Genomic DNA, 25,298 nt, shown 5'->3' with positions numbered 1-25,298 from the left:
TTGAGCAAATAGTTTGAAACATCGAATCGCAATAAAATCACAGTATCGAATCGCAATACGTATAGAATGGTGAGAATGGAATACATATGGCGTCGGCACCCAGAGTATCTTGGTAGTATCCTATTATGGGGTGAATGAATTCAGTGTGTTAGTTGTTTTGGATGGTGTTTAGGACTGGATGATCAGGACTATTTTCAAAGGAAGAGAACTCTTCTCTTGAGATGTTAAAGCCTTGTTTACAGTTTCACTGCAACATATGAATTGCCACTGATGTTTGTTCTTCCAGTTATGTATTTTATTAAAACAGAAAAATTAAGTAAATTGCCCACATTATCTTGAAAAATAACTTATTTTTCTTCAATTGGAACTTTAATTTATCAGTTTTCAGTATTATATCGTTGTGATTTGACACGTGGTAGGGAAGCTTTGACGTGGTAGGATGGCTCTGGCGTGGTAGCATGGCTCTGGCGTGGTAGGATGGCTCTGGCGTGGTAGGATGGCTCCGGCGTGGTAGGGGGGCTCTGGCGTGGTAGGGGAGCTCTGGCGTGGTAGGGGAGCTCTGGCGTGGTAGGGGGGCTCTGGCGTGGTAGGGGAGCTCTGGCGTGGTAGGATGGCTCTGCCGTGGTAGGATGGCTCTGCCGTGGTAGGGATACTCTGACGTGGTAGGATGGCTCTGACGTGGTAGGAGTGCTCTGACGTGGTTGGGGTGCTCTGACATGGTAGGATGGCTCTGGCGTGGTAGGGGGGCTCTGACGTGGTAGGATGGCTCTGGCGTGGTAGGATGGCTCTGGCGTGGTAGGGGGGCTTTGACGTGGTATGATGGCTCTGGCGTGGTAGGGGGGCTCTGACGTGGTATGATGGCTCTGCCGTGGTAGGGATGCTCTGACGTGGTAGGATGGCTCTGACGTGGTAGGAGTGCTCTGACGTGGTTGGGGTGCTCTGACATGGTAGGATGGCTCTGGCGTGGTAGGGGGGCTCTGACGTGGTAGGATGGCTCTGGCGTGGTAGGATGGCTCTGGCGTGGTAGGGGGCTCTGACGTGGTAGAATAGCTCTGGCGTGGTAGGGGGCTCTGACGTGGTAGGATGGCTCTGGCGTGGTAGGGGGGCTCTGGCGTGGTAGGGGGGCTCTGGCGTGGTAGGGGGGCTCTGGCGTGGTAGGATGGCTCTGGCGTGGTAGGATGGCTCTGGCGTGGTAGGGGGGCTCTGGCGTGGTAGGGGGGCTCTGGCGTGGTAGGATGGCTCTGGCGTGGTAGGGAAGCTGGCGTGGTAGGATGGCTCTGCCGTGGTAGGGGACTCTGCCGTGGAAAAGGGGGCTCTGACGTGGTAGGGGTGCTCTGACGTGGTAGGATGGCTCTGACGTGGTAGGATGGCTCTGGCGTGGTAGGATGGCTCTGGCGTGGTAGGATGGCTCTGGCGTGGTAGGGGGCTCTGACGTGGTAGGATGGCTCTGGCGTGGTAGGATGGCTCTGGCGTGGTAGGGGGGCTCTGGCGTGGTAGGGGGGCTCTGGCATGGTAGGGGGGCTCTGGCGTGGTAGGATGGCTCTGGCGTGGTAGGATGGCTCTGGCGTGGTAGGATGGCTCTGGCGTGGTAGGGGGGCTCTGGCGTGGTAGGATGGCTCTGGCGTGGTAGTGAAGCTGGCGTGGTAGTGAAGCTGGCGTGGTAGTGAAGCTGGCGTGGTAGGATGGCTCTGCCGTGGTAGGGGGGCTCTGCCGTGGTAAGGGGGCTCTGCCGTGGTAGGGGTGCTCTGACGTGGTAGGATGGCTCTGGCGTGGTAGGATGGCTCTGGCGTGGTAGGATGGCTCTGGCGTGGTAGGGGGGCTCTGACGTGGTAGGGAAGCTCTGGCGTGGTAGGATGGCTCTGGCGTGGTAGGATGGCTCTGGCGTGGTAGGGGGGCTCTGGCGTGGTAGGGGGGCTCTGGCGTGGTAGGTTGGCTCTGGCGTGGTAGGGGGGCTCTGGCGTGGTAGGGGGGCTCTGGCGTGGTAGGATGGCTCTGGCGTGGTAGGATGGCTCTGGCGCGGTAGGGGGGCTCTGGCGCGGTAGGGGGGCTCTGGCGCGGTAGGATGGCTCTGGCGCGGTAGGATGGCTCTGGCGCGGTAAGGGGGGTCTGGCGTGGTAGGATGGCTCTGGCGTGGTAGGATTGTTCCGGCGTGGTAGGAAAGGAAACCTGGTAAATCCTTTGGTTTATTTGTCCAGGTACGGTACCATGGACATATCCATCCACCTTCCATGATTTATGAATGGAAAAGGTATGTAGTAAATCGACTTTATTCAGGGAGTTCGAAACCTTTCATACACTAGTCAACACTTGCTGTTCAGTTGTCAATCAAAGCATAGTAAATAGCCTACAACTATGCATGTCTGGTTATGTGAAACACGCAAAAGAAAATAAATGAATGTGCCAGAAAACTATAATTAGTCTAAGTGGTGGATTTAGACTCATCGTTAACACGTTACATGGGATGTGCAAATTCACCAGCAACCTGCTCTCTCCCTTTTAGTGTGAAGACATTTGACTGCAACCAACCACAGCTCACACAGATTGTACCCGGAAGGTGGGACAGACCGCAGACTGCGTTTCCCTGTCATTGTGACTGACAGGCACCTATCCTATCAATAGATCTCTAGGAGATGCATATCATTCAGTCTAACGGGAGAGGGCTCGACGGGCTAGCGGACTGGCAGGCACCTATCCTATCAATAGATCTCTAGGAGATGCATATCATTCAGTCTAACGGGAGAGGGCTCGACGGGCTAGCGGACTGGCAGGCACCTATCCTATCAATAGATCTCTAGGAGATGCATATCATTCAGTCTAACGGGAGAGGGCTCGACGGGCTAGCGGACTGACAGGCACCTATCCTATCAATAGATCTCTAGGAGATGCATATCATTCAGTCTAACGGGAGAGGGCTCGACGGGCTAGCGGACTGACAGGCACCTATCCTATCAATAGATCTCTAGGAGATGCATATCATTCAGTCTAACGGGAGAGGGCTCGACGGGCTAGCGGACTGGCAGGCACCTATCCTATCAATAGATCTCTAGGAGATGCATATCATTCAGTCTAACGGGAGAGGGCTCGACGGGCTAGCGGACTGACAGGCACCTATCCTATCAATAGATCTCTAGGAGATGCATATCATTCAGTCTAACGGGAGAGGGCTCGACGGGCTAGCGGACTGGCAGGCACCTATCCTATCAATAGATCTCTAGGAGATGCATATCATTCAGTCTAACGGGAGAGGGCTCGACGGGCTAGCGGACTGACAGGCACCTATCCTATCAATAGATCTCTAGGAGATGCATATCATTCAGTCTAACGGGAGAGGGCTCGAAGGGCTAGCGGACTGACAGGCACCTATCCTATCAATAGATCTCTAGGAGATGCATATCATTCAGTCTAACGGGAGAGGGCTCGACGGGCTAGCGGACTGACAGGCACCTATCCTATCAATAGATCTCTAGGAGATGCATATCATTCAGTCTAACGGGAGAGGGCTCGACGGGCTAGCGGACTGACAGGCACCTATCCTATCAATAGATCTCTAGGAGATGCATATCATTCAGTCTAACGGGAGAGGGCTCGACGGGCTAGCGGACTGGCAGGCACCTATCCTATCAATAGATCTCTAGGAGATGCATATCATTCAGTCTAACGGGAGAGGGCTCGACGGGCTAGCGGACTGACAGGCACCTATCCTATCAATAGATCTCTAGGAGATGCATATCATTCAGTCTAACGGGAGAGGGCTCGACGGGCTAGCGGACTGACAGGCACCTATCCTATCAATAGATCTCTAGGAGATGCATATCATTCAGTCTAACGGGAGAGGGCTCGACGGGCTAGCGGACTGACAGGCACCTATCCTATCAATAGATCTCTAGGAGATGCATATCATTCAGTCTAACGGGAGAGGGCTCGACGGGCTAGCGGACTGGCAGGCACCTATCCTATCAATAGATCTCTAGGAGATGCATATCATTCAGTCTAACGGGAGAGGGCTCGACGGGCTAGCGGATTGAACGGTTTAAAGAGATACTTCAGGAAGCCCTTTATCTACTTCACCAGAGTCCGATGAACTCGTGGATACCATTCTATGTCTGTCCTGTTTGAAGGACGTTGCTAACTAGGATTAGCACAGTGACTTAGAAATCTATTGTAATTACTAGCATGCTAGTAGGTACCATAGACTTCCAGTCATTGCACTAACGATAGTTAGCATTGGCTCGCAAAACCACCTCTAACTTCCTTCATACTGGATGTAGAGGCGTATTAAAAGGGTATCCATGAGTTCATCTGACTCTTGGGGAAGTGGAGCCAAAATCCTGACAAGTCCCTTTTTAAATGATAAGTAACCTAGTTTTTATTAGGAAGTGGAAAGAGTAACCGTCCGATTTATACGATGGCCGGCGCTAATGGAGAACACTGCAAATGACACCATATTATCCCCTATATATAGGCCACTGCTTTTGGTCACTGCACTATGGACACGTGTCTACAGTAGTGTACTATACAGGGAATAGATTATCCTGTTAGGATGATTTGGATTTGCCTGTTTGCGTTGTGAGCCTGAGGGTCAGAAAGAATCTGATTATGGTGTAATTCTGCAATGATCCATAATGGTGTTATTCTGCAATGATCCATAATGGTGTTATTCTGTAATGATCCATAATGGTGGTGTTCTGCAATGATCCATAATGGTGGTGTTCTGCAATGATCCATAACGGTGGTGTTCTGCAATGATCCATAATGGTGGTGTTCTGCAATGATCCATAATGGTGGTGTTCTGCAATGATCCATAATGGTGGTGTTATGCATGGACACTTGGGCTGTGTCTCAATAGTCTAATTTGGCTTCCTCTACATGTATAGGGAGTACGACCAACTTAATGTCCTACCTACCTGTATGGCTCTGCTTCCACCTATCCTGTGTTCTTCCAGATAATATGTGAAGGGGACTAGACAAGGAGAGGAGATGAAGATGCCCCCTTGGCCCTGTTTTAATACTTAACCAATGCATCCTTCCCTCCTTCAGGACGCAGGCTGTCCCAAGGAGATCCCTCACAACGAGAAGCTGCTGTCACTCAAATATGAGGTAAACCCTTGGGTCTGCTGTCTCCAGACCCCTTGGACCTGCTCTGAATGGTGTTCAACGTAGCTAATCAAACAAAGTTTTATAAATAAGAGTAACACAATGTTTATCATATTAATTATTAATTGTTGTCCCAGTCTGTCATACAAATGATTTCCAAAAACATGAGCGCTATATTTACATGAAATCTGTTTTTGTTTAGTTGGTACTTTTATCAAGAGTCCAAAGTCCTCTCAGGGCACCACATCTCTCTGAGCAGTATAGATTGTGTAAAAGTGAATCGTTTTGTGTTTCAGAGTCTGGACTATGACAACAGTGAGAATCAGCTGTTTCTGGAGGAGGAGAGACGGATGAGCTTCTTAGTAAGTAGAGAACCCCCCTACACACACACACACACACACACACACACACACACACACACACACACACACACATTGATGTCTCCCCCCATCTCTCTCGTCCTCAGGGGTTCAAGTGTTTGGAGATCAGTCGGTGGGTCATCTGTGGTCTGATTGGCTTCCTGACTGGACTCATAGCCTGTTGCATAGATATCGCCGTGGAAAACCTGGCTGGGGTCAAGTACTTCGTTGTCAAACAGAGTATCCTTCCTCACACTGACCCACATCACAGAACTGTCATATCCTTCCTCACACTGACCCACATCACAGAACTGTCATATCCTTCCACACACTGACCCACATCACAGAACTGTCATATCCTTCCTCACACTGACCCACATCACAGAACTGTCATATCCTTCCACACACTGACCCACATCACAGAACTGTCATATCCTTCCACACACTGACCCACATCACAGAACTGTCATATCCTTCCACACACTGACCCACATCACAGAACTGTCATATCCTTCCACACACTGACCCACATCACAGAACTGTCATATCCTTCCACACACTGACCCATTCCATCCTACAGTGGTTGTTTGTGTACCACTGTTGTCCCATCCTACAGCGGTGGTCTGTGTTCCACTGTTGTCCCATCCTACAGCGGTGGTCTGTGTTCCACTGTTGTCCCATCCTACAGCGGTGGTCTGTGTTCCACTGTTGTCCCATCCTACAGCGGTGGTCTGTGTTCCACTGTTGTCCCATCCTACAGCGGTGGTCTGTGTACCACTGTTGTCCCATCCTACAGCGGTGGTCTGTGTACCACTGTTGTCCCATCCTACAGCGGTGGTCTGTGTACCACTGTTGTCCCATCCTACAGCGGTGGTCTGTGTACCACTGTTGTCCCATCCTACAGCGGTGGTCTGTGTACCACTGTTGTCCCATCCTACAGCGGTGGTCTGTGTTCCACTGTTGTCCCATCCTACAGTGGTGGTCTGTGTACCACTGTTGTCCCATCCTACAGTGGTGGTCTGTGTACCACTGTTGTCCCATCCTACAGTGGTGGTCTGTGTTCCACTGTTGTCCCATCCTACAGCGGTGGTCTGTGTACCACTGTTGTCCCATCCTACAGTGGTTGTTTGTTTACCACCAACAGACTGTCCTTCCTCTCACTCACCCACAGGTTAGTCATGTCCAGTTTAGCTTCTGAAATCCCAGATCATGTAGGATTTTCTTGGCCAATTGAAACACTAACATCATAGTGCATGTAAACGACTCTATATTGAAAATATCCTCCGTGAGCTCCATCTAGCTAGCTAACGGGGTTTGTTTACAGCAGGGCTCTGGATGGATTTACTGGCACCTAACTCTGCCCTTTTCTCTCTGCCAAACTGGCATTGGTCTAAGTACAGGCATGTATGCTGGAACTTTGGTACATTGTGGGAGGCAACCCCTAGAGAGACCAGGTCCAGTTCAGAGTTGTCTTTGTTCAGCCATTGACATTTTGACTCTAAATGAGTTTAGGAAAGTCAAATGAACCTCTGCCATATCATGGATTCAGAGCTATCTATCTAATAGAACTCAGAGGGGTTTCTTCAATGGAGGCTTCTCTAATGTCAAACATGTAAAGTGTGGTGTACCGCAGGGCAGCTCTCTAGGCCCTCTGCTTTTTTCTCTTTTTACCAATGACCTGCCACTGGCATTAAACACAGCATGTGTGTCCGTGTATGCTGATGATTCAACCATATACGCATCAGCAACCACAGCTAATGAAGTCACTGAAATCGTTAACAAAGAACTGCAGTCTGTTTTGGAATGGGTAATAAACTCTAAAACTAAGTGCATTGTATTTGGTACAAATCGTTCCCTAAGTTCTAGACCTCAGCTGAATCTGGTAATGAATGGTGTCGCTGTTGAACAAGTTGAGGAGACTAAATGACTTGGCGTTACCTTAGAATGTAAACTGTCATGGTCAAAACATATAGATTCAATGGTTGTTAAGATGGGGAGAGGTCTGTCCCTAATGAAGAGATTCTCAGCTTTTTTTTCAGCACTCCACAAAGCAAGTCCTATAGTCTCTAGTTTTATCTTATCTTGATTATTGTCCAGTCATATGGTCAAGTGCTGCAAAGAAAGACCTAGTTATGCTGCAGCTGGCCCAGAACAGAGCGGCACATCTTGCTTTTCATTGTAATCAGAGGGTTAATATTAATACTATGCATGCCAGTCTGTCTTGGCTAAGAGTTGAGGAAAGACTGACTGTGTCATTTCTTCTTTTTATAAGAAACATTGTGTTGGAAATTCCAAAGTATTTGCATAGTCAAGTTACTGACACACACTTACCCCAACAGACATGCCACCAGGGGTCTTTTCACAGTCCCCAGATCCAGAACAAATTCAAGGAAACGTACAGTATTGTACAGAGCCATGAGTGAATGGAACTCCCATCTTAACAGCAAACCTGTTTTCTAAAAACAAATAAAGCAACACCTCACTGACAACGCATCTCCTCCTTGTGACCTACTGGTTGTGTGTGTGTGTACTGACATGTGACCTACTGGTTGTGTGTGTGTGTGTGTGTGTGTGTGTGTGTGTGTGTGTGTGTGTGTGTGTACTGACATGTGACCTACTGGTTGTGTGTGTGTGTGTATGTACTGACATGTGACCTACTGGTTGTGTGTGTGTGTGTATGTACTGACATGTGACCTACTGGTTGTGTGTGTGTGTGTGTGTGTGTACTGACATGTGACCTACTGGTTGTGTGTGTGTGTGTGTGTGTGTATGTACTGACATGTGATCTACTGGTTGTGTGTGTGTTTGTACTGACATGTGACCTACTGGTTGTGTGTGTGTGTGTGTACTGACATGTGACCTACTGGTTGTGTGTGTGTGTGTGTGTGTGTGTGTGTGTGTGTACTGACATGTGACCTACTGGTTGTGTGTGTGTTTGTACTGACATGTGACCTACTGGTTGTGTGTGTGTGTGTGTGTGTATGTGTGTGTGTGTGTGTACTGACATGTGACCTACTGGGGGTGTGTGTGTGTGTGTGTGTGTGTGTGTGTGTGTGTGTGTGTACTGACATGTGACCTACTGGTTGTGTGTGTGTGTGTACTGACATGTGACCTACTGGTTGTGTGTGTGTGTGTGTGTGTGTACTGACATGTGACCTACTGGTTGTGTGTGTTTGTACTGACATGTGACCTACTGGTTGTGTGTGTGTATGTACTGACATGTGACCTACTGGTTGTGTGTGTGTATGTACTGACATGTGACCTACTGGTTGTGTGTGTTTGTACTGACATGTGACCTACTGGTTGTGTGTGTGTGTGTGTGTGTGTGTGTACTGACATGTGACCTACTGGTTGTGTGTGTGTGTGTGTTTGTACTGACATGTGACCTACTGGTTGTGTGTGTGTGTACTGACATGTGACCTACTGGTTGTGTGTGTGTGTGTGTGTGTTTGTACTGACATGTGACCTACTGGTTGTGTGTGTGTTTGTACTGACATGTGACCTACTGGTTGTGTGTGTGTATGTACTGACATGTGACCTACTGTGTGTGTGTGTGTGTGTGTGTGTACTGACGTGACCTACTGGTTGTGTGTGTGTTTGTACTGACATGAACAGTGCTTTCCGAAAGTATTCAGACGTCTTGACTTTTTCCACATTTACTTATTTTACAGCCTTATTCCCCCACTTTACTTTTACAAATCTATTAAAAAAAAAAAAGATACCTTATTTACATAAGTATTCAGACCCTTTGCTTTGAGACTCAAAATTGAATAAATTGAGCTCAGGTGCATCCTGTTTACATTGATCATCCTTGAGATGTTTTTACAACTTGATTGGACTCCACCTGTGGTAAATTTGATTGATTGGACATGATTTGGGGTGGCAGGTAGCCTAGTGGTTAGAGCGTTGGGCCAGTAGCCGAAAGGTTGCTAGATCGAATACCCGAGCTGACAAGGTAAAAATCTGTCGTTCTGCACCTGAACAAGGCAGTTAACCCACTGTTCCTAGGCCGTCATTGTAAATAACAATTTGTTCTTAAATGACTTAAATAAAAAAATAAGAAAATTGTAAAGGTACATGCAATTGATTGGACATGATTTGGAAAGGCACACACCTGTCTATATAAGGTCCCACAGATGACAGTGCATGTCAGAGCAAAAACCAAGCCATGAGGTTGAAGGAATTGACTGTAGAGCTCCGAGGTACAGATCTGGGGAAGGGTACCAAAACATTTCTGCAGCATTGATGGTCCTCAAGAACACAATGGCCTCCATCATTCTTAAATGGAAGAAGTTTGGAACCACCAAGACTCTTCCTAGAGCTGGCCCCCCGGCCGAACTGAGCAATCGGCGGAGAAGGGCCTTGGTCAGTGACCAAGAACCCGATGGTCACTCTGACAGAGCTCCAGAGTTCCTCTGTGGAGATGGGAGAACCTTCCAGAAGGACAACCGTCTCTGCTGCACTTCACCAATCATTTAGTGGCCAGACAGAAGCCACTCCTCAGTAAAAGGCACATGACAGCCCGCTTGGAGTTTGTCAAAAGGCACCTAAAGACTCTCAGACCATGAGAAACAAGATTCTCTGGTCTGATGAAACCAATATTGAACCCTTTGGCCTGAATGCCAAGCGTCACGTCTGGAGGAAACCTGGCACCATCCCTACGGTGAAGCATGGTGGTGGCAGCATCATGCTGTGGGGATGTTTTTCACCGGCAGGGACTGGGAAAATAGTCAGGATCGAGGGAAAGATGAACAGAGCAAAGTACAGAGAGATCCTTGATGAAAACCTGCTCCAGAGCGCTCAGGACCTCAGACTGGGGCGAAGGTTCACCTTCCAACAGGACAATGGCCCCAAGCACACAGCCAAGCCAACACAGGAGTGGCTTTGGGACTCTGAAGTCTCTGAATGTCCTTGAGTGGCCCAGCCAGAGCCCGAACTTGAACCCGATCGAACATCTCTGGAGAGACCTGAAAGTAGCTGTGCAGCGACGTTCCCCATTTCAAGCTCCTGACAGAGCTTGAGAGGGTCTGCAGAGAAGAATGTGAGAAACTCCCCAAATACAGGTGTGCCAAGCTGGTAGCATCATACCCAAGAAGACTCGAGGCTGTAATTGCTGCTAAAGGGTCTGAATACTTATGGAAAGATATTTGCAGAAAATTTCAAAAAACCTGTTTCTGCTTTGTCATTGTGGGGTGTTGTGTGTGTGTGAAATGTAAAGTATTTTGTCTGTAATGTATTTTTGTTATGACGTAATACTAGCTGTCTCCATTGGCGTGGGCTAATGGGGATCCTAATATATAAAATCAAAACCTTATTGATCAGAATGCTGCCAATCATCCCCACTAATTTAAATATGTAGCCCTTCAGACAAAAGATCATGAAGCCATAGAGGTCCAGTGTCCTGCTCTGTGGTTGGTCGGGGAGGGCTAGACCTTGCAGCGTGGTGGCGTGTGATTGGTTGTTACCTGTCCTTGACCTCTGCCCCCTCCCAGACATCGAGAAGTTTACGGAGGTGGGCGGTCTCTCCATCTCTCTCATCCTCTGGGCTGTGCTTAACGCTGCCTTCGTCATGGTGGGCGCTATTATAGTGGCGTTCTTCGAGGTAAGAGGGAGAAGAGGTGTGTGTGTGTGTAGCCTTTTGAGGTAAGTGTTCAAAGTGTGTGTTCGTTCTTGCATGCGAAAGTATGAAACTAGTGCACACTGCTGGGCAGGTGGGGGTTTGAATTGAGCCTTGGTTAATCATAGTCTAATAACAAGCTGTGTGAACCACCGTGTTAGACTACAGTCTGTTGCCCCTGGGGGGGTGAAACCACCGTGTTAGACTACAGTCTGTTGGCCCTGGGGTGATGAAACCACCGTGTTAGACTACAGTCTGTTGGCCCTGGGGTGGTGAAACCACCGTGTTAGACTACAGTCTGTTGCCCCTGGGGGGGGGTGAAACCACCGTGTTAGACTACAGTCTGTTGCCCCTGGGGGGGGTGAAACCACCGTGTTAGACTACAGTCTGTTGGCCCTGGGGTGGTGAAACCACCGTGTTAGACTACAGTCTGTTGGCCCTGGGGTGGTGAAACCACCGTGTTAGACTACAGTCTGTTGGCCCTGGGGTGGTGAAACCACCGTGTTAGACTACAGTCTGTTGGCCCTGGGGTGGTGAAACCACCGTGTTAGACTACAGTCTGTTGGCCCTGGGGTGGTGAAACCACCGTGTTAGACTACAGTCTGTTGGCCCTGGGGTGGTGAAACCACCGTGTTAGACTACAGTCTGTTGGCCCTGGGGTGGTGAAACCACCGTGTTAGACTACAGTCTGTTGGCCCTGGGGTGGTGAAACCACCGTGTTAGACTACAGTCTGTTGGCCCTGGGGTGGTGAAACCACCGTGTTAGACTACAGTCTGTTGGCCCTGGGGTGGTGAAACCACCGTGTTAGACTACAGTCTGTTGGCCCTGGGGTGGTGAAACCACCGTGTTAGACTACAGTCTGTTGGCCCTGGGGTGGTGAAACCACCGTGTTAGACTACAGTCTGTTCTCTATGACTGGAACTAACATCTCTCTCCTCCCTTCCTCATCTCTCTCTTCTCTCTCCTCCACTCTCCTCTCTCCCGTATCTCTCTCCTCAGCCAGGAGCAGCAGGAAGTGGTATACCCCAGATAAAGTGTTATCTGAACGGAGTGAAGATACCCCGGGTGGTAAGACTCAAGGTAAACTGATCACTGGCTGTTCAGAGACAAATGTTCCATCTAAACCCACATCTTTTAAATGTTGTTGTTGGCAGTAGGAATGATGTCTCTTATGAGGCAAAGATATCATATATATATATATGTGTGTGTGTGTGTGTGTGTGTGTGTGTGTGTGTGTGTGTGTGTTTTGTATATATATGTGTGTGTATGTGTCACTCTGTGTGATTTGTGTATCCTCTGTGTGTGTGTGTGTGTGTGTGTGTGTGTGTTATATATATATATATGTGTGTGTATGTGTCACTCTGTGTGATTTGTGTATCCTCTGTGTGTGTGTGTTCTACAGACCCTGGTGGTGAAGGTGTGTGGTGTGATCTGCTCTGTCGCCGGAGGACTCGCTGTCGGAAAGGTAAACACTAGGGATGTGTGTGTGCATGTACGTATGAGTGTGTGTGTGCATGTACGTATGAGAGTGTATTCATTGTGTTGTGGTGAGTAGGGCTGTGAGAGTGTATTCATTGTGTTGTGGTGAGTAGGGCTGTGAGAGTGTATTCATTGTGTTGTGGTGAGTAGGGCTGTGAGAGTGTATTCATTGTGTTGTGGTGAGTAGGGCTGTGAGAGTGTGTTCATTGTGTTGTGGTGAGTAAGGCTGTGAGAGTGTATTCATTGTGTTGTGGTGAGTAGGGCTGTGAGAGTGTGTTCATTGTGTTGTGGTGAGTAGGGCTGTGAGAGTGTATTCATTGTGTTGTGGTGAGTAGGGCTGTGAGAGTGTGTTCATTGTGTTGTGGTGAGTAGGGCTGTGAGAGTGTATTCATTGTGTTGTGGTGAGTAGGGCTGTGAGAGTGTATTCATTGTGTTGTGGTGAGTAGGGCTGTGACGGTCATGGATGATGGTAATTGGCCAGATGACCGTAATACAACATGAGTCCTGGTTCAAGTCAGTTAATTATTACGTTCCTCAGCAAACAAACAAATAATGTCACTCAGACAGAAGGGGGAACTAACAAAGAGTCACTAACAACCAAAAGGAAACAGGTCTGGTTTTAGTAGGGGTTCTGAAAGACACTCATGGGGGTGTCTACTGAATGTTGCCTAGCAACAACAACTGGAACCTACAAGACACCCACCATGAGACCCACTAAATTTACCAAGAACAGGCAAACAAAATAAAAACCCACACCAAACTGAAAGACAGGAAGCAAACCACAAAGTTGGAGGAAAACAAATCAGGGAAAACAGATAAAGGAATGTCTAACAATCAAATAGGGAGAGACAACTAAAGGAGTTAACCCTCCACATCTATCAAGACAACTGGAGGAGTTAACCCTCCACATCTATCAAGACAACTGGAGGAGTTAACCCTCCACATCTATCAAGACAACTAAAGGAGTTAACCCTCCACATCTATCAAGACAACTAAAGGTGTTAACCCTCCACATCTATCAAGACAACTAAAGGAGTTAACCCTCCATCTACCAAGACAACTAGAGGAGTTAACCCTCCACATCTATCAAGACAACTGGAGGAGTTAACCCTCCACATCTATCAAGACAACTAAAGGTGTTAACCCTCCACATCTATCAAGACAACTAAAGGTGTTAACCCTCCACATCTATCAAGACAATTAACCCTCCACATCTCTCAAGACAACAAAAGGAGTTAACCCTCCACATCTATCAAGACAACTGGAGGAGTTAACCCTCCACATCTATCAAGACAACTAAAGGTGTTAACCCTCCACATCTACCAAGACAACTAAAGGAGTTAACCCTCCACATCTATCAAGACAACTAAAGGAGTTAACCCTCCACATCTATCAAGACAACTAAAGGAGTTAACCCTCCACATCTATCAAGACAACTAGAGGTGTTAACCCTCCACATCTATCAAGATAACTAAAGGAGTTAACCCTCCACATCTATCAAGACAACTAAAGGTGTTAACCCTCCACATCTATCAAGACAACTAGAGGAGTTAACCCTCCACATCTATCAAGACAACTAAAGGAGTTAACCCTCCACATCTATCAAGATAACTAAAGGTGTTAACCCTCCACATCTATCAAGACAACTAAAGGTGTTAACCCTCCATCTATCAAGACAACTAAAGGAGTTAACCCTCCACATCTATCAAGACAACTAGGGGAGTTAACCCTCCACATCTATCAAGACAAGTGGAGCACTGGGCCAGACACTCTTAAATATCGCCTGGGCCAGCCTGGTGAAACACCTTCCCACTAATGAGGTGACAAACCAGCCAGGTGAAATACAGACTGACTAATGAGGTGACCAACCGGCCAGGTAAAATACAGACTGACTAATGAGGTGACCAACCTGTGTGTGTGTGTGTGTGTTTGACGGCCTCTGTCTCCCTACCCATAATCCTGTAGGAAGGTCCCATGATCCACTCTGGTGCGGTGGTGGCAGCAGGAGTCTCCCAGGGACGCAGTACCTCCCTGAAGAAAGACTTCAAGGTAGGAGGGTGTTGTACAGTCTGGTTGTAACATGGACATAGTGTTTCATGTGTGGTATCTACTGTCTAACATGTTCTCTCTACTGTGTGTGTCTTAACATGTTCTCTCTACTGTGTGTGTCTTAACATGTTCTCTCTCTCTGTGTGTCTTAACATGTTCTCTCTCTCTCTGTGTGTCTTAACATGTTCTCTCTCTCTCTGTGTGTCTTAACATGTTCTCTCTCTCTCTGTGTGTCTTAACATGTTCTCTCTCTCTGTGTGTCTTAACATGTTCTCTCTCTCTGTGTGTCTTAACATGTTCTCTCTCTCTCTGTGTGTCTTAACATGTTCTCTCTCTCTCTGTGTGTCTTAACATGTTCTCTCTCTCTGTGTGTCTTAACATGTTCTCTCTCTCTGTGTGTCTTAACATGCTCTCTCTCTCTCTGTGTGTCTTAACATGTTCTCTCTCTCTCTCTCTCTGTGTGTCTTAACATGTTCTCTCTCTCTCTCTCTCTCTGTGTGTCTTAACATGTTCTCTCTCTCTCTCTCTGTGTGTGTAGATCTTTGAGTATTTCCGTAGAGACACAGAGAAGAGGGATTTTGTATCAGCTGGAGCGGCTGCAGGAGTGTCTGCTGCTTTTGGAGCACCAGTCGGTAAACACTATGCAACATGTCCCACTCAGCACCACTGCTAAGCATACTACTGTCATGACTTTCTACATGTTCCTCCCAATAAAGTTTTCACCTGACTCTCTCTCGCTCTCCCCCCTTCCTTCCTCTTATTCCAGGTGGTGTTTTGTTCAGTTTGGAGGAGGGGGCTTCTTTCTGGAACCAGATGCTCACATGGAGGATAGTAAGTACAGGAGAGGAGAGGAAGGCTTGGCACAGTCTGGTGTCTGAGGGAGAGGAGGGGAAGGTTTGACTCAGTCTGGTGTCTGCAGGAGAGGAGAGGAAGGCTTGGCTCAGTCTGGTGTCTGAGGGAGAGGAGAGGAAGGCTTGGCTCAGTCTGGTGTCTGAGGAGAGGAGAGGAAGGCTTGGCTCAGTCTGGTGTCAGCAGGAGAGGAGGGGAAGGCTTGGCTCAGTCTGGTGTCTGAGGGAGAGGAGGGGAAGGTTTGACTCAGTCTGGTGTCTGCAGGAGAGGAGAGGAAGGCTTGGCTCAGTCTGGTGTCTGAGGGAGAGGAGGGGAAGGCTTGGCTCAGTCTGGTGTCTGAGGGAGAGGAGGGGAGAGGAAGGCTTGGCTCAGTCTGGTGTCTGAGGGAGAGGAGGGGAAGGCTTGGCTCAGTCTGGTGTCTGAGGGAGAGGAGAGGAAGGCTTGGCTCAGTCTGGTGTCTGCAGGAGAGGAGAGGAGAGGAAGGCTTGGCTCAGTCTGGTGTCTGCAGGAGAGGAGAGGAAGGCTTGGCTCAGTCTGGTGTCTGAGGGAGAGGAGGGGAGAGGAAGGCTTGGCTCAGTCTGGTGTCTGCAGGAGAGGAGAGGAAGGCTTGGCTCAGTCTGGTGTCTGCAGGAGAGGAGAGGAAGGCTTGGCTCAGTCTGGTGTCTGAGGGAGAGGAGAGGAGAGGAAGGCTTGGCTCAGTCTGGTGTCTGCAGGAGAGGAGAGGAAGGCTTGGCTCAGTCTGGTGTCTGCAGGAGAGGAGAGGAAGGCTTGGCTCAGTCTGGTGTCTGAGGGAGAGGAGAGGAGAGGAAGGCTTGGCTCAGTCTGGTGTCTGCAGGAGAGGAGAGGAAGGCTTGGCTCAGTCTGGTGTCTGAGGGAGAGGAGGGGAGAGGAAGGCTTGGCTCAGTCTGGTGTCTGAGGGAGAGGAGGGGAAGGTTTGTCTCAGTCTGGTGTCTGCAGGAGAGGAGAGGAGAGGAAGGCTTGGCTCAGTCTGGTGTCTGAGGAGAGGAGATGTTGGGTAGAACGAAAGTGGGAAAAGACCAGATTCTCTCATCTAGTCCTCATCCACTGCCAAGTGGAAAGAACAGTAGGAAGTAGCAGACATGTTGTTCTCTCTCCTTCCTTTATCAGGTGAAGCTTAATGCCCTCTCTCTCTCTCCTCTCTACTCCCTCTCTCTTCCTTCCCTCTCTCTCTCTCCTCTCTACTCCCTCTCTCTTCCTTCCCTCTCTCTCTCTCCTCTCTACTCCCTCTCTCTCTCTCCTCTCTACTCCCTCTCTCTTCCTTCCCTCTCTCTCTCTCCTCTCTACTCCCTCTCTCTTCCTTCCCTCTCTCTCTCTTTTCTCTACTCCCTCTCTCTCTCTCCTCTCTACTCCCTCTCTCTTCCTTCCCTCTCTCTCTCCTCTCTACTCCCTCTCTCTTCCTTCCCTCTCTCTCTCTCCTCTCTACTCCCTCTCTCTTCCTTCCCTCTCTCTCTCCTCTCTACTCCCTCTCTCTTCCTTCCCTCTCTCTCTCTTTTCTCTACTCCCTCTCTCTCCTCCCTCTCTTCCTATATTCCTCTCCAGTTCTTTGCGTCCATGATCTCAACATTCACTCTGAATTTCTTCCTGTCCATCTACAATAAGAAACCTGGAGACCTCTCCAGCCCTGGTCTTATCAACTTCGGACGCTTCGAGAGTGATGTGAGTGTCTGTCTGTTATTGTGTCTAGTCCTAAACCCTGTGTTATCTCTCTGTCTACAGAGTGTCTAGTCCTAAACCCTGTGTTGTCTCTCTGTCTACAGTGTGTCTAGTCCTAAACCCTGTGTTATCTCTCTGTCTACAGAGTGTCTAGTCCTAAACCCTGTGTTATCTCTCTGTCTACAGAGTGTGTCTAGTCCTAAACCCTGTGTTATCTCTCTGTCTACAGAGTGTCTAGTCCTAAACCCTGTATTATCTCTCTGTCTACAGAGTGTGTCTAGTCCTAAACCCTGTGTTGTCTCTCTGTCTACAGTGTGTCTAGTCCTAAACCCTGTGTTATCTCTCTGTCTACAGAGTGTCTAGTCCTAAACCCTGTGTTATCTCTCTGTCTACAGAGTGTCTAGTCCTAAACCCTGTGTTATCTCTCTGTCTACAGAGTGTCTAGTCCTAAACCCTGTGTTATCTCTCTGTCTACAGTGTGTTTAGTCCTAAACCCTGTGTTATCTCTCTGTCTACAGAGTGTCTAGTCCTAAACCCTGTGTTATCTCTCTGTCTACAGAGTGTGTCTAGTCCTAAACCCTGTGTTATCTCTCTGTATACAGAGTGTCTAGTCCTAAACCCTGTGTTATCTCTGTCTACAGTGTCTAGTCCTAAACCCTGTGTTATCTCTCTGTCTACAGTGTGTCTAGTCCTAAACCCTGTGTTATCTCTCTGTCTACAGTGTGTCTAGTCCTAAACCCTGTGTTATCTCTCTGTCTACAGAGTGTCTAGTCCTAAACCCTGTGTTATCTCTCAGTCTACAGAGTGTCTAGTCCTAAACCCTGTGTTATCTCTCTGTCTACAGAGTGTCTAGTCCTAAACCCTGTGTTATCTCTCTGTCTACAGAGTGTGTCTAGTCCTAAACCCTGTGTTATCTCTCTGTCTACAGAGTGTCTAGTCCTAAACCCTGTGTTCTCTCTGTCTACAGAGTGTCTAGTCCTAAACCCTGTGTTATCTCTCTGTCTACAGAGTGTCTAGTTCTAAACCCTGTGTTATCTCTCTGTCTACAGAGTGTCTAGTTCTAAACCCTGTATTATCTCTCTGTCTACAGAGTGTCTAGTCCTAAACCCTGTGTTATCTCTCTGTCTACAGAGTGTCTAGTCCTAAACCCTGTGTTATCTCTCTGTCTACAGAGTGTCTAGTTCTAAACCCTGTGTTATCTCTCTGTCTACAGAGTGTCTAGTTCTAAACCCTGTATTATCTCTCTGTCTACAGAGTGTCTAGTCCTAAACCCTGTGTTATCTCTCTGTCTACAGAGTGTGGCCTACAACCTCTATGAGATTCCCTTGTTCATTGTAATGGGAGCTGCAGGTAAGAACCCACAGCTAGTCTAGTTGTGTTGTGCTGTTTTCAAGGACCCGTGTTGGTCCTCCCTCTACAGTAGGGTTAGTCTGACCTTCACACAAGTCACATTAAAAAGGCAGAGGCTTGTTACTCATATAGGTTGTCAGAGCTACCTTACTTACTTATGTATGTGGTTGTCATAGCTACCTTAGTTACTCATGTATGTGGCTGTCTTAGCTACCTGAGTTACTCATATATGTGGTTGTCATAGCTACCTGAGTTACTCATATATGTGGTTGTCATAGCTACCTGAGTTACTCATATATGTGGTTGTCATAGCTACCTGAGTTACTCATATATGTGGTTGTCATAGCTACCTGAGTTACTCATGTATGTGGTTGTCATAGCTACCAGAGTTACTCATGTATGTGGTTGTCATAGCTACCTTAGTTACTCGTGTGTGGTTGTCTTAGCTACCTGAGTTACTCATATATGTGGTTGTCTTAGCTACCTGAGTTACTCATGTATGTGGTTGTCTTTGCTACCTGAGTTACTCATGTATGTGGTTGTCTTAGCTACCTGAGTTACTCATATATGTGGTTGTCTTTGCTACCTGAGTTACTCATGTATGCAAGCTCCCTCACGACGCCAGGACAGCGGAGTCAATCACCACCTTCCGGAGACACCTGAAACCCCACCTCTTTAAGGAATACCTGGGATAGGATAAAGTAATCCTTCTAACCCCCCCCCCCCCAAAAGATCTAGATGCACTATTGTAAAGTGGTTGTTCCACTGGATATCATAAGGTGAATGCACCAATTTGTAAGTCGCTCTGGATAAGAGCGTCTGCTAAATGACTTAAATGTAAATGTAAATGTTGTCTTAGCTACCTGAGTTACTCATATGTGGTTGTCTTAGCTACCTGAGTTACTCATATGTGGTTGTCTTAGCTACCTGAGTTACTCATATGTGGTTGTCTTAGCTACCTTACTTACTCATATATGTGGTTGTCTTAGCTACCTGAGTTACTCATATATGTGGTTGTCTTAGCTACCTTAGTTACATTTTACATTTACATTTTAGTCATTTAGCAGACTCTCTTATCCAGAGCGACTTACTCGTATGTGGTTGTCTTAGCTACCTGAGTTACTCATATAGGTGGTTGTCTTAGCTACCTGAGTTACTCATATGTGGTTGTCTTACCTACCTTAGTTACTTATATGTGGTTGTCTTAGCTACCTTAGTTACTCATATATGTGGTTGTCATAGCTACCTTAGTTACTCGTATGTGGTTGTCATAGCTACCTGAGTTACTCTAATATGTGGTTGTCATAGCTACCTGAGTTACTCATATATGTGGTTGTCATAGCTACCTGAGTTACTCTAATATGTGGTTGTCTTAGCTACATGAGTTACTCATATGTGGTTGTCTTAGCTACGTGAGTTACTCATATGTGGTTGTCTTAGCTACCTTAGTTACTCATGTGGTTGTCTTAGCTACCCTAGTTACTCATATGTGGTTGTCTTAGCTACCTTACTTACTCATAGGTGGTTGTCTTAGCTACCTTACTTACTCTAATATGTGGTTGTCTTAGCTACCTGAGTTACTCATGCATGTGGTTGTCATAGCTATCTTACTTACTCGTATGTCGTTGCCATAGCTACCTTACTCTAATATGTGGTTGTCTTAGCTACCTTACTTACACATGTATGTGGTTGTCATAGCTACCTGAGTTACTCATGTATGTGGTTGTCTTAGCTACCTGAGTTACTCATGCATGTGGTTGTCATAGCTACCTGAGTTACTACCTTAGTTACTCATGTAGGTGGTTGTCATAGCTACCTGAGTTACTCTAATATGTGGTTGTCATAGCTACCTGAGTTACTCATATGTGGTTGTCATAGCTATCTTACTTACTCGTATGCCGTTGCCATAGCTACCTTACTCTAATATGTGGTGGTCTTAGCTACCTTACTTACGTATGTGGTTGTCATAGCTACCTGAGTTACTCATATAGATGGTTGTCATAGCTACCTGAGTTACTCATATGTGGTTGTCTTAGCTACCTTACTTACTCATGTATGTGGTTGTCATAGCTACCTGAGTTACTCATGTATGTGGTTGTCTTAGCTACCTGAGTTACTCATGTATGTGGTTGTCTTAGCTACCTGAGTTACTCATGTATGTGGTTGTCTTAGCTACCTGAGTTACTCATGTATGTGGTTGTCTTAGCTACCTGAGTTACTCATGTATGTGGTTGTCATAGCTACCTGAGTTACTCATGTATGTGGTTGTCATAGCTACCTGAGTTACTCATGTATGTGGTTGTCTTTGCTACCTGAGTTACTCATGTATGTGGTTGTCTTAGCTACCTGAGTTACTCATGTATGTGGTTGTCTTAGCTACCTGAGTTACTCATGTATGTGGTTGTCTTAGCTACCTGAGTTACTCATGTATGTGGTTGTCTTAGCTACCTGAGTTACTCATGTATGTGGTTGTCTTAGCTACCTGAGTTACTCATGTATGTGGTTGTCTTAGCTACCTGAGTTACTCATGTATGTGGTTGTCTTAGCTACCTGAGTTACTCATGTATGTGGTTGTCTTAGCTACCTGAGTTACTCATGTATGTGGTTGTCTTAGCTACCTGAGTTACTCATGTATGTGGTTGTCTTTGCTACCTGAGTTACTCATGTATGTGGTTGTCTTAGCTACCTGAGTTACTCATGTATGTGGTTGTCTTTGCTACCTGAGTTACTCATGTATGTGGTTGTCTTAGCTACCTGAGTTACTCATGTATGTGGTTGTCTTAGCTACCTTAGTTGTCTTCGCTACCTGAGTTACTCATACATGTAGTTGTCATAGCTACCTTACCTACTCATATATGTGGTTGTCATAGCTACTTTACTTACTCATATAGGTGGTTGTCTTAGCAACCTGAGTTACTCATATGTGGTGGTCTTAGCTACCTGAGTTACTCATATAGGTGGTTGTCTTAGCTACCTGAGTTGAATGCACTTGACTGTGAGGCCCAATTCCAAATGGACCCCTAGACCCTACACCCCTATGCACTAGTGGAGATCTGAGAGGATTTGACAGGTGTAAGAAACATGGTAATGACTCCAACTTGCCTTATGATAGGCTAGGTGAATGTTTAACCATATTGCTTCTACCAATCAAATCCTCTCAGATCTCCACCAAGTGCACATTGTTTAGGGGTCCATTTGGGATTGGGCCTACGTCTCTATGGATTAGAGTGTCTGCTAAATGACCTACATGTTATATGTTGATTGATGTCTTTCTATATGTCCATCTAAAACAGGTGGATTGCTGGGAGCCCTGTTCAATATCCTCAACTACTGGCTGACTATATTCAGGATCAGGTAACTGTTCAATATCCTCAACTACTGGCTGACTGTATTCAGGATCAGGTAACTGTTCAATATCCTCAACTACTGGCTGACTGTATTCAGGATCAGGTTACTGTTCAATATCCTCAACTACTGGCTGACTGTATTCAGGATCAGGTTACTGTTCAATATCCTCAACTACTGGCTGACTGTATTCAGGATCAGGTAACTGTTCAATATCCTCAACTACTGGCTGACTGTATTCAGGATCAGGTAACTGTTCAATATCCTCAACTACTGGCTGACTGTATTCAGGATCAGGTTACTGTTCAATATCCTCAACTACTGGCTGACTATATTCAGGATCAGGTAACTGTTCAATATCCTCAACTACTGGCTGACTGTATTCAGGATCAGGTAACTGTTCAATATCCTCAACTACTGGCTGACTGTATTCAGGATCAGGTTCAATATCCTCAACTACTGGCTGACTGTATTCAGGATCAGGTTCAATATCCTCAACTACTGGCTGACTGTATTCAGGATCAGGTTACTGTTCAATATCCTCAACTACTGGCTGACTGTATTCAGGATCAGGTTAATGTTCAATATCCTCAACTACTGGCTGACTGTATTCAGGATCAGGTTCAATATCCTCAACTACTGGCTGACTATTCGGGATCAGGTAACTGTTCAATATCCTCAACTACTGGCTGACTGTATTCAGGATCAGGTTACTGTTCAATATCCTCAACTACTGGCTGACTGTATTCAGGATCAGGTAACTGTTCAATATCCTCAACTACTGGCTGACTGTATTCAGGATCAGGTTCAATATCCTCATCTACTGGCTGACTGTATTCAGGATCAGGTTAATGTTCAATATCCTCAACTACTGGCTGACTGTATTCAGGATCAGGTTCAATATCCTCAACTACTGGCTGACTGTATTCAGGATCAGGTTCAATATCCTCAACTACTGGCTGACTATTCAGGATCAGGTTACTGGTTGACTCTATTCAGGATCAGGTTACTGGCTGACTCTATTCAGGATCAGGTTACTGGCTGACTCTATTCAGGATCAGGTTACTGGCTGACTCTATTCAGGATCAGGTTACTGGCTGACTCTATTCAGGATCAGGTTACTGGCTGACTCTATTCAGGATCAGGTTACTGGCTGACTCTATTCAGGATCAGGTTACTGTTCAATATCCTCAACTACTGGCTGACTGTATTCAGGATCAGGTAACTGTTCAATATCCTCAACTACTGGCTGACTGTATTCAGGATCAGGTAACTGTTCAATATCCTCAACTACTGGCTGACTGTATTCAGGATCAGGTTAATGTTCAATATCCTCAACTACTGGCTGACTGTATTCAGGATCAGGTTCAATATCCTCAACTACTGGCTGACTATATTCAGGATCAGGTTACTGGCTGACTCTATTCAGGATCAGGTTACTGGCTGACTCTATTCAGGATCAGGTTACTGGTTGACTCTATTCAGGATCAGGTTACTGGCTGACTCTATTCAGGATCAGGTTACTGGCTGACTCTTTTCAGGATCAGGTTACTGGTTGACTCTATTCAGGATCAGGTTACTGGCTGACTCTATTCAGGATCAGGTTACTGGCTGACTCTATTCAGGATCAGGTTACTGGTTGACTATATTCAGGATCAGGTAGGGTTGTGGTCTATGTTTTTTAAGAACACACTCCCCCTGAGGGGTAGACTACAAAACAGATCAATGAGTTAACCAGCTTACCTTAATGAATATCCAGAAATAGCTGTTGATTTTCTGAAGAAAACAACAACTCAGATATGTGTTTTCAAGACAGGTGTGGTGGTAGTTTAGACAGGTGTGGTGGTGGTGGGAGACAGGTGTGGTGGTGGTGGGAGACAGGTGTGGTGGTGGTGGGAGACAGGTGTGGTGGTGGTGGGAGACAGGTGTGGTGGTGGTGGGAGACAGGTGTGGTGGTGTTAGACAGGTGTGGTGGTGTTAGACAGGTGTGGTGGTGGGAGACAGGTGTGGTGGTGTTAGACAGGTGTGGTGGTGGGAGACAGGTGTGGTGGTGTTAGATTAGACAGGTGTGGTGGTGGGAGACAGGTGTGGTGGTGGGAGACAGGTGTGGTGGTGGGAGACAGGTGTGGTGGTGGTAGACAGGTGTGGTGGTGTTAGACAGGTGTGGTGGTGTTAGATTAGACAGGTGTTGTATGTAGTGGTAGTTTAGACAGGTGTGGTGGTGTTAGACAGGTGTGGTGGTGTTAGACAGGTGTGGTGGTGGGAGATATGTGTGGTGGTGTTAGACAGGTGTGGTGGTGTTAGACAACAGGTGTGGTGGTGTTAGATTAGACAGGTGTTGTATGTAGTGGTAGTTTAGACAGGTGTGGTGGTGTTAGACAGGTGTGGTGGTGTTAGATTAGACAGGTGTTGTATGTAGTGGTAGTTTAGACAGGTGTGGTGGTGTTAGATTAGACAGGTGTTGTATGTAGTGGTGGTGTTAGACAGGTGTGGTGGTAGATTAGACAGGTGTTGAATGTAGTGGTAGTTTAGACAGGTGTGGTGGTGTTAGATTAGACAGGTGTTGAATATAGTGGTAGTTTAGACAGGTGTGGTGGTGTTAGACAGGTGTGGTGGTGGTAGATTAGACAGGTGTTGAATGTAGTGGTAGTTTAGACAGGTGTGGTGGTGTTAGATTAGACAGGTGTTGAATGTAGTGGTAGATTAGACAGGTGTGGTGGTGGTAGATTAGACAGGTGTTGAATGTAGTGGTAGTTTAGACAGGTGTGGTGGTGTTAGATTAGACAGGTGTTGAATGTAGTGGTAGTTTAGACAGGTGTGGTGGTGTTAGATTAGACAGGTGTTGAATATAGTGGTAGTTTAGACAGGTGTGGTGGTGGTAGATTAGACAGGTGTTGTATGTAGTGGTAGTTTAGACAGGTGTGGTGGTGTTAGATTAGACAGGTGTTGAATGTAGTGGTAGTTTAGACAGGTGTGGTGGTGTTAGATTAGACAGGTGTGGTGGTGTTAGACAGGTGTGGTGGTGTTAGATTAGACAGGTGTTGAATGTAGTGGTAGTTTAGACAGGTGTGGTGGTGTTAGATTAGACAGGTGTTGAATATAGTGGTAGTTTAGACAGGTGTGGTGGTGTTAGATTAGACAGGTGTTGAATGTAGTGGTAGTTTAGACAGGTGTGGTGGTGTTAGATTAGACAGGTGTTGAATATAGTGGTAGTTTAGACAGGTGTGGTGGTGTTAGATTAGACAGGTGTTGTATGTAGTGGTAGTTTAGACAGGTGTGCTGTCCAGGTGACTGTTGTCAGGTACAGGTGACAGGTAGCTATGTGAGAACACATCTCGGCTCCTTACTTTTATACCTGCAACACTGTGGGATAAAAATAGACATCACGTCACTCTCCTGCTTCAGACATGTGAGAGGACACTTCACTTGAAAGGCATTTGAGTTTCTTCCTTGTTTTAGTTTCTTGACTTTTCTACCCTGC

The 25,298-nt window shown here is 46.8% G+C and overlaps 1 protein-coding gene across 1 annotated transcript in view; it reads left to right on the top strand.

Annotated features, from left to right (window-relative positions):
• Positions 1–25,298, top strand: part of LOC115208319 (H(+)/Cl(-) exchange transporter 7) — an 82,903-nt gene that overhangs the window by 15,061 nt on the left and 42,544 nt on the right. Inside the window, exons 3-14 of the mRNA XM_029776273.1 lie at positions 5,038–5,097; positions 5,391–5,456; positions 5,561–5,693; positions 10,946–11,055; positions 12,071–12,151; positions 12,474–12,536; positions 14,516–14,599; positions 15,138–15,231; positions 15,366–15,430; positions 17,009–17,125; positions 18,418–18,472; positions 21,766–21,826. Of these exons, the coding sequence (XP_029632133.1) occupies positions 5,038–5,097; positions 5,391–5,456; positions 5,561–5,693; positions 10,946–11,055; positions 12,071–12,151; positions 12,474–12,536; positions 14,516–14,599; positions 15,138–15,231; positions 15,366–15,430; positions 17,009–17,125; positions 18,418–18,472; positions 21,766–21,826 (989 nt within the window). The remainder of the gene's footprint in view (positions 1–5,037; positions 5,098–5,390; positions 5,457–5,560; positions 5,694–10,945; positions 11,056–12,070; positions 12,152–12,473; positions 12,537–14,515; positions 14,600–15,137; positions 15,232–15,365; positions 15,431–17,008; positions 17,126–18,417; positions 18,473–21,765; positions 21,827–25,298) is intronic.

This window comes from Salmo trutta, chromosome 1 (genome assembly GCF_901001165.1).
Source record: "Salmo trutta chromosome 1, fSalTru1.1, whole genome shotgun sequence".
NCBI classification, from domain to species: Eukaryota; Metazoa; Chordata; class Actinopteri; order Salmoniformes; family Salmonidae; genus Salmo; species Salmo trutta.
The sequence above is the reverse complement of the archived record's forward strand: the minus strand, read 5'-3'. Positions and strand labels throughout refer to the sequence as shown.